Source organism: Sinocyclocheilus anshuiensis, unplaced genomic scaffold (genome assembly GCF_001515605.1).
Source record: "Sinocyclocheilus anshuiensis isolate Anshui unplaced genomic scaffold, SAMN03320099.WGS_v1.1 scaffold479, whole genome shotgun sequence".
Lineage (NCBI taxonomy): Eukaryota > Metazoa > Chordata > Actinopteri > Cypriniformes > Cyprinidae > Sinocyclocheilus > Sinocyclocheilus anshuiensis.
Window position 1 is genome coordinate 31,010 of NW_015551042.1, and position 9,729 is coordinate 40,738.

At 38.8% G+C, this 9,729-nt stretch overlaps 1 protein-coding gene across 4 annotated transcripts in view; it reads left to right on the plus strand.

Annotated features, from left to right (window-relative positions):
- Window positions 1-7,129, plus strand: part of ark2cb (arkadia (RNF111) C-terminal like ring finger ubiquitin ligase 2Cb) — a 13,515-nt gene extending 6,386 nt beyond the window's left edge. For 2 of the 4 annotated variants that reach the window (XM_016451138.1, XM_016451136.1), the window contains 6 exons: window positions 988-1,101; window positions 1,184-1,307; window positions 2,891-2,995; window positions 3,087-3,182; window positions 5,756-5,859; window positions 5,944-7,129. In XM_016451138.1, coding sequence (XP_016306624.1) covers window positions 988-1,101; window positions 1,184-1,307; window positions 2,891-2,995; window positions 3,087-3,182; window positions 5,756-5,859; window positions 5,944-6,061 — 661 coding nt within the window. In that variant the 3' untranslated portion in view covers window positions 6,062-7,129. Of the gene's footprint in view, window positions 1-984; window positions 1,102-1,183; window positions 1,308-2,890; window positions 2,996-3,086; window positions 3,183-5,755 lie in introns of all 4 variants that reach the window. The other 2 variants (XM_016451135.1, XM_016451137.1) reach the window with 2 other exon arrangements.
- Window positions 7,130-9,729: the final 2,600 nt, after the last annotated feature.

Genomic DNA, 9,729 nt, shown 5'->3' on the forward strand with positions numbered 1-9,729 from the left:
TTTTAAAAAAAAAAAAAAAAATATATATATATATATATATATATAAAAATTGTGTTAATTTTTCCTTAAACAAGCAAAAATATCTGCCAATGGGGCAAGAAAAATAATCTTGTTTAGCCTTTGAATTAAGATTATTTTTCATACCCCATTGGCAGATATCTTTGCTTGTTTTTAGCAAAAACTAACAAAATTTTTATTATTATTTTTTTTTTTAGAAAACAAGACTTTATATTTTAAATAATTTTACTTGTCAAATAAATGCATCTTGATTCAAGAATGTTTAGATATTTATTCTAGAAAACAAAACACAAATACTAAGTAAGAAAATCATTTTTTTGCAGCGTTGCTTCAGACTAGTGGAAAGAATGCGTCTAAAATACACTTTTAAGTGTTTATTTCATTGCACTCTTTAAGCCTTTTCTCCACTTCAGCAGCATTTACACCAACTTTTAAAGTTGAATTCCTATTTATATTCTGAAGGGCTTTACAGAGGGGTTTGCTAATTTATCATTCACCAGGTTATCTTTCATTCGTAAAAACATGTTTTTACATAACATTTTATTTCTCTGTCTTTTGACTGTATTTTCTGAATTATGGAGTGAAAATCCAACCTTTAACTCTAATATGACAACAAAATCAAACATTCACTTCATCAATCATACATTTCTATTCTGGAAATGTATGCAAATTAGTGCATATTTAAACATAACATTTTTTTGAAAACTTGCAATACAGAAACATTTGCAATTCCTAATGTAATCAATCAACTGGGGAAGTATGGTGATATCTATTAGTTTAATTTTGAACCCTATTCACCTGTAGTGTCTTAATGCATCTTCCATGTCTTACTGAGAAGAATTCATCAGTGGTTATTTTCGTATCCAAACTGGTAAAATATTAGTTTTTCTGGTACATTATTATAATTGGTTCAGGCATTCATCCAGCTGACTCGGTCTCTAATAGTTTGGTTGTGATTTTTCCCAGCAGACATGCTCCAGACCGAACCCTTCCCCATCCGCAGATGCTGCGGCCGCCGTATGAATACCCTCCATCCATTCACATCCCCCCGCAGCCGCGCTACCTTGCCGAAGGAACAGACTGGTACGTCTGTATTCAGTGACTTGATAAGCTAGTACCCTGTTTGGTTTTGACCGACTGACATCGTTTCTATGTTCGTGTTCAGGGATCTTAGTGTGGATCCAGGCCTGCCGCAGTACCACGTCTCTCCCCTCACTCAACATTATCAGCATTACTTGACCTCTCCACGACTGCACCACTTCCCCAGGAACACCACCTCGGCACAAGTGGTCAGTCTGAGCCTTCTGTACCCACTGCAATCCAGTGTTGGGGGTAGTAATGCATTACAAGTGACGCGAGTTACGTAATCAGACTACTTTAAGTAAAGTAACACATTACTTCTTAATTTAGAAGGAAATATCTGAGTTACTTTTTCAAATAAGCGAATCCAGTTACTTTGTTTCCCATGTCTTGACTGACAGCTCTTGTGTTGCCATGGTGACAGCGGAAAAAAGCAGCAAAGCGAGCTGTTTTGTACAGCTAAAAATGGCTTAAAGCGGATGAGACTGGAAGCTAGACCCATTCAATTTACTGAATTTGGGCTTTTTATGCAGTATCACTGTCTTCAACCAGCCATGTTAAGCTTTTTTATAATGGTTTTCTATTAGAGGAAAACACTTAACATGCATGCACTTTTTTTGCGTTCATATCCTCAGCTGCTTGCCTGCATACAGTTTGCATCATCAGTACACTGAGTTTGGCCTTTAAATATTACTTTCTTAATGCATTAAGCCACGGTAAGTTTTTTTTTCTTTATAACTCTCTTCTATGGGAGGAAAATGTGTAACATGAAACTTTACGCATTGCTTTCATATTCTGGGCTCCTCTGCTGGTAAACTCCTTTCAGAAAGGCAAAGAATATCCACAGCTATTTTAGACATATCAACATTAGTTATTGTTCATTTTCAAAGTGTAATTGGTCATTTAAATGTATGTTTTTAAAAGGAAAAAGTATCAGTATCAGTATCAGTGATACTGGCCCTGAATTTACTTGGTATCGGATCGATGCCAAAATTTGCAGTGTCGCCCAGCCCTAGTGCAGAGGCGTTGTGCGCACTGTGTGAACATGATCTTACTGTAGTTCTAGACTAAACATGAACATGCATTTACTCATCTCACCTGCACAAAAGCAGATTCAGTGTTCCTCAAAATGAATAAAAACAGTCAAATGCAAACCTGCAATAATTAAATGTTAAATAAGACAAATATCATTTATGTATTAAATCCCATTTTATTAACTAATGCCTTCGCTACTGACCTTCGATGATCCACTTCAACCATACTAAGCAAAAATGACACATTTGTTACAACTTTCTTCTCCTGCGTCATATTCGTCATGCGATTTGTTTGAGCTGCGCCCTCTACTGTACAGACGTGAATTTACATTTCCTTCAGCCTGAGGCGTATTCATTTCACTTTTGGTGTGAAAAGGCTTTTACATTTGTAAAATAACTTTTTTATATTAAAAACAAACTAGCAAGCCATGCCCAGATTTAAAAAGTAACTCAAAAGTAAGGTAACGCATTAACTTTCCATAAAAAGTAACGTAATTAGTTACTCTTTTAGGGAGTAATGCAATATTGTAATGCTTTACTTTTAAAAGTAACGTTCCCCAACACTGCTGCAATCATTCATGTTTTCATGTGTGCACATGACAGATGGTTTATCTAAAGTAACTGACCAGTTCATGCATTCATCAAACCAATGACCTTGGTGTTGCTAGTCCCACTGTTTAAGCAATTTATCTCTTCTTAAAGTGCAAAAATATTCTGCTTCATTGATGTTGTATGTTGATTAATGCTGTCCTTCACAGGTTGTCCATGAGATCAGAAACTACCCATATCCTCAGTTACATCTGCTGGCTCTCCAAAGCCTCAGTCCGTCTCGCCATGCGTCTGCTGTGCGGGAGAGTTACGAGGTACCGTCACACTTGGTGTTCTTTATTGCACATCTTCTGCTTCACAGTTAATCATCATCTCGTGTCATCATGTATGTGGTTTTGATTCCAGGAGCTCCTGCAGTTGGAGGACAGACTGGGTAATGTGAACAGAGGGGCTGTGCAGACCACCATCGAGAGGTTTACCTTTCCTCACAAGTATAAAAAGGTAAAACCACAGCTGTATAATGGCCTTTAAAAAAAGCTCCACCTACGTTGCCTGTCAAGACTGTTGTGGGTCAACATTTGGTTACATCCTTGCATAATTATATTCCTTATCCTCCTGTTGTGTTGGGGTTAATTACTTGAAACTACTTCTTGAAATTTTGTGAGTTTTTCTCAATGATCATGAATTTTGTCATTGGTCATGAGTTTGCATGCAAAGATTCGACACATAGTTGTGTTTTGGAAAGGCTGTACAAATTTTGGTTACATCAATGCAGGGCTCGACAATAAGGACTGCCCGATGGCCCAGCGCCAGCGTGAAAGACGTTCGGGACAGTAGACGGATTCGTCACTTGCCCGATCGGGCCACAGCAGCGTCGTCACGAAATGTTATCATTTGCATGTGTTTTTAAGCCTTGTAAATTTAAAAATTAAAGTGATTAAAAAGCATTTGTGCGCGAAAGACTACATTCAGTACTCACGCGTTCAGTACAACAGACTATCTTCTGTTCCGTGCTTGCACACAAACTGCACTGCAATCATTTTCCCAAATGCCATTTGTTTGGAAATATTACGTTATTATTATATACTTTATTATTATTATATATGTAAACGGCCGTTAACAGAGGCCAGAGATGCTGAAGACGGACACAAAGAGGAGAAAATACTGTAGCAGGCAGAACAAGATCACGGTTCACGATGTGCGAAATATAGGAAGAAAATCCAAACACTGAATTTTATATGAATGTGTTTCTGAGTGTTTTCAGAAATGGCGTTTTCTTTTCATTTTGTCTCCGTATAATGCATTTAAATTAGTGTTAATACGCGCAGCGCTGCTGTGTTTACAGCGGTAACCAAGGAAACGCTGTACCATAAGCGCTGCTGTGTTTACATCGGTAACCAAGGAAACGCTGTACCATAAGCGCTGCTGTGTTTACAGCGGTAACCAAGGAAACGCTGTATCACTGTACCATAAGCGCTGCTGTGCTTAAAGCGGTAACCAAGGAAATGCTGTATCACTGTTCCATAAGCCCTGCTGTGTTTACAGCGGTAACCAAGGAAACGCTGTATCACTGTTCCATAAGCGCTGCTGTGTTTAGAGGTAACCAAGGAAACGCTGTATCACTGTTCCATAAGCGCTGCTGTCTTTACAGCGGTAACCGAGGAAACGCTGTATTACTGTTGTTCCATGAGCGCCGCTTGCTGTCAGAGAGTGAATCTGCGTCTCATTCAGCTCGTCTGCTGTTTCTGTTTCATACAGATGTTTTATGTAGCATAATTTCACAAAGCTAAAGTCAGGTTATTCTGTTTTTGCTTCAGTGTTTTTGCTTCAGATTTTGAAATTATACAGTCTAATATAAATCAAACATTGCACATGTATTTTTATTTTTTTGATCAATTCATGATTAAAATGCAGTGGTTGCCTCTGATTTCAAATGGCTATGAAAATTCAACGTGCAACACTTTTTTTTTCAATTTGATTTTTCAATTTCTGTACCTGAACATCTACAAACATAACCCAAAGCATCATTTAATTTCTATCTTTGTGCTATAGGCCTTTATTTAATTGTGCTATTGTTCATTTGTTCTTATTTACTGGCTGTCACTTGTCTTTAATAATGTTTAAACTTTATATTTATGTTTATTTTTGGCTAGTGATTTTTTGCTGTGGTATCGAAATTGAAATAGAGAATTGTAAAATTAAATTGGTATCTAAAATATTGGTGTCATATAAGCTTTTTTATTAGAATACAAGATAACATAGATCATAAACAATGATAACAGCAACTATTTTATTTTTTGTGGCAGGGCCAGTGAAAATGTTGGCAGGGCAAGTACAAATTTGAACCACTGACCCGACCGAGCCAGTAGAAAAAATCCTTAGTGTTGATCCCTGCAATGGTATTGGGGTCAAATTCAGCCTTCATGGGTTTCCATGCAATTCACCAAAAATCAACACTTTGAACAAACCTACACCATTTTAAAATGCATATTATGTGGGTTTGTAAGGTGAAAGTTGCTGGAGAATTACCTGACCTTTTATACATTTTTAGTATGTGGCCCTGCAGCACAAAAGCAGTGTTAAGTCGCTGGGGTATATTTATAGCAATAGCCAACAATACATTGTATAGGTCAAAATTATCCATTTTATTTTATGCCAAAAATCATTAGGATATTAAGATATTAAGATCATGTTCCATGAAGATATCTTGTAAATTTCCTACCGTAAATATATAAAAACGTAATTTTTGATTAGTAATATGCATTGCTAAGAACTTCATTTGGACAACTTTAAAGGCGATTTTCTCAATATTTTTTTTTTTTTGCACCCTCAGATTCCAGATTACCATACATCAGAAACCTACATACAGAAACCATACATCAATGGAAAGCTTATTTATTCAGCTGTATGTATAAATCTCAATTTCGAAAAATTGACCCTTATGACTGGTTTTGTGCTCCAAGGTCATATATGTGACTGTTTTACTCTTGACTCCTGGTTGAACCTGTAATTTATGAAGTGTACGTTTCTTCTGGATGTGCTAAAAGACTAATAACTGATGGTGTGATTTGTAGAGGAGACCTCTAGAGCTGAAGATCGGCATGGATGAAGAGGAGCTCGACACGGATGAGAAATGCACAATATGCCTCTCGATGCTTGAAGACGGAGAGGACGTGAGGTACTTTGACGCTCTACTCATAACTCACTCAACTATGTAAATAGTGGCCTTATCTTTCAACAAATTCTGTTTTTCTTTCCCCAGGAGATTACCCTGCATGCACCTCTTCCATCAAGCTTGTGTTGACCAGTGGCTGGCAACCAATAAGAAGTGTCCCATCTGCAGGGTAGACATTGAGACGCAGTTGTCCCCCGATAGCTGATGTCTCGTGTAGCACTAGCTATAAAGTCCTGTCGTATTTCTTCGTCCCCTCGTGGGCACTTTGCCAAATGTGTGTCATCTCCATCACCTCTCACCTCTGACCTTTGCCTTCTGAGCCAACTGACGATGTAGAACGGGGAAGACGAAAAGCGCTGAAGACAGAGTCCAGCACATGGAGAAGAACGAGTCTGTCGATGAAGATGGTTTCAGTCAAAGTGCTCTGCATGTGTGCGTGTTTAGGACGGCAAATGCCGCTCCGAACGTCTCTGAATGATCTCAAATGAAGACCAACCAAATGTTCTCAGTGTTCAGTAGGTCACGGATGAAGCATTACAGCATGAACGCCACAAAGTCCGACACATTACACGTGGTTGGTCATGAACTTTAAACGTAGTTGAACGAATCATTTGTGGAAAAAAAACAAACAACGGGAATCAAAGTCATTGGCGAATGAGAGAAGCGTAAGAGTAGAACAATGACCCTGTGTTTAAATAAGCTCCGTCGTCGTGTCTGTGATTATCGGAGGTGATGCTTGACGTCCGTATGTAACCGTAAGGCCAAGCTTGATATGAACCGTGACAGTCCGCATTTTGTGCTCGTGATGCCTCCGACACTTAGAAACGTATCCACCACCAAATGCATGTTGAAGCGAGAGGCCGGGGTTCTTCTGACGAGGGGTCGACGTGCATGAGGATGTTTCCCGCGCGATACTCTACTAATCCTGAAGACACTGTGTTCTCGATGCGTCTCCGAAGTCACCACGAGTGAAATATGTACCTTAATGCCTGTAGCACAAGCACACGTTGAATAGTAACGGCATAACTCGGTGTTTCCATTCGCTCTGTGACGCGTGGTCGTAAAGCAGCATCTGTAAAGTCATAATGTGCATGAAATCTGTTTGCTGCCATTTCTAGAGGACATGACAAGGGAGTAAAGCCATTTGTTTTATAGAAACCAAACATAACTTTTCTAAGCTGTACTTCATTATCACTCTTCCTCGTTTGATTCCAGGTTGCCAACCTGTGTGCGGGGCTGGTACAGCTTCTCGACATAAGTAGCTGCAATGCTGGAAAAAACAAACAAGCAAGTTATTTATTGTCGTCTTTATGTAGTTAGTGGTTATTTTTGTAAATGCACTCACTTTCCGATGAGGTCGTGTGATTGTTTCTCTTTCCCTGCTTTTGCATTTGCACTCAGTTTCCTTGCGTATCGTGCACTCCATCCAAAAAGAGAATAAACGAAAAAACAAACAAACAAGGGAACAGACTTTTTAACAGCGCTGTTTCTTTGCGTAGCGATAGTTGTTGCCTCACTGACCACTTTAAATATACGTGACTGTTTTTTCATAGCATTTCAGATGTCTTCGTAGTGTGTTTGACGAAATAACCTTCTTGACTTTGCTTTCGAGAACTTTTCCAGAATTCAAGCGTTCAGCTGCTTGGAGGCCATCTTGTTTTCAATCTTTCGTGTCAGTGAGCGTCTGCCGCGCGATCTTGTCTCATCGTCCGTCTGCGTTTTATAGTTTACACGTTATATTGTGCGTCGAAATGCCTTAAGTATTTAACAATCATAATTTATTACTACCTTTACCTACTATGGGTGCGTATTTAAGTTTTGAACTAGTATCGCAATGTAATCGGTCGGTTTATTTATTTGCGTCAGCATAACGTGTATAAATACCTCATTGTGCTATACTTTAATGGGAGTGCTTTGCATGCGGTTGTACTTTAAGGGGCATACGTGTCAAAACAAGCTCTGAGGGCGTGCTAGTATGTGGTGCTGTAGTTTTCTTGGTTACATTCCATTAATGCAATTTGAGCTAGTAGGCAAACTGTTCAATGGACTGGAATTGTTTTGCATGTCTCTCCTGTTTTTGCACTCTCGGCTTTGCGAACATCGTCCGCTCGTCTCGTCGCTCTGAACCGAGCCGAATGTGTTTTCAGTAGCGAGGAGTGAGTTGTGATTATAGCTGCTTGTCTTGTGCCCATCTGGCTTTAACTTTCGATTACAGCCGGCCATTGTATGCTGTATTTTTAATCGGGATTTAAAGTGATGCTTATTTTTTTCCCCATGAGTAGCAGATTTCCTTTACTTTTCTTTACGTATCGGTACTTCATAAGAGGGGCTTTAAATGTCTGAATGCAGGTCGTGTTTTGGTACATTCTAGCGTAGCTGCTGTACGTTCATTATATTTCAAGATTTTTGCACGTCAGGTTATTTAGCTTCAATCCCCCAAATATCAATCTGCCAATACGGCGTTGTGTTTTACAGTAGAAACACACCGATACTGCAGATGACTCTTATTTCCGGTGAAATAAGCGGTTTTCCTGCCATACGAAACACTCTGTACCTGGAATATTTTCTACACACTTAAAAATTGTTGCGCCGAAATAGACTAAAAAAGAACAATGGCTTTATATTTTATGATTTGTGTTTCTAGTCTCACCTTTGACCAAGTCAAGTCAAGTCTCTTGATTTGATCCATCTCTCCAGCAGATTTTGGACATAAGCAATAGTAGTATCATGTTTCGCTAACAGACTGAACCGTAGATCCTAAAGCACAAGCTCTTGTAATGCATGTCTTTCTCAGGTTTTAATATGCGTATGAGAATGGATACATATGTTAAAATATTTGACCATAAATATTTCTGATGTTTTTTCTGCTGCTGACATAAAAAGAAAAAAGAAAAAATAGTTGAATAACCTGCCAGTGAAAGGGAAGTGGCTCTTTGTATAAGACACTGCTGTGTGCTGTTACTGCGCAATGTTTTCTGACATGAATATTTTATAGCTCAAGTAGAAAAATATGTATTGACAATATTTAAGCAATAGCTTGGTGATTATAATGTATGATAACTAGATAAGTGTATATTGCGTAAAAAAAAATCTTAGATTCACTTTGGGTGGATTTTGTACTGTATTTATTACTAATGATGATGCAAAAAGTTGCATAGCTTAACCCAAATTTTCTTTCTTTTTTAATTTCTTGTCTTGTATATGACCCTTTTTGTATGTGGTTTTTTCAAATAAAATGTAAAAAATGGCTCAACATATTTTTCAGTGTTGTTTCATGCACAGCTGACGTCATCTACATGGTGAATATTAGCCGTTAAATCAGGAACTTGAACATATTTGTGTAAGGACCTGTCCCAATACTTATGGTCTTGACCACTTGAGAACACATACCCTGCGTCTCAATGTTCATACTATCCATCCTAAATAGTATGTGAGATTTGAATAAGTGTGTCCCAAAGCATAGTATGTTGAAAAGAGTATGCCAAAAGTCCCCGGATGGTCTACTATTTCAGGTCGATTTTTGAAGTGTGGATCCATGCACACTCTAAAGGCTAAAATTGCCCACAATCCATTGCGCTTTGGCGAAGGATTAGGTCCAGAACTACAAACACGAATAAAACGCGTTAGAAAAACGTGGCGGATGCGCGCGATCGACGGTTAGGTAGAGAGGCTTAAAGCCCCGTTCACACCGCCAGCGACTTTTTCGCTGTTTGTCGCTTGTGGCTGCTCCATTGAAATTAATGGGATTATGTCGCTCTGTCGCTGTGTGTCGCTGGTGCCCCGTTCACACTACAAGCGACACGTAACAGCAAAGCGACACAATCCCATTCATTTCAATGGAGAGCTGCCGATTTCCGGCGACACGAGCGACAG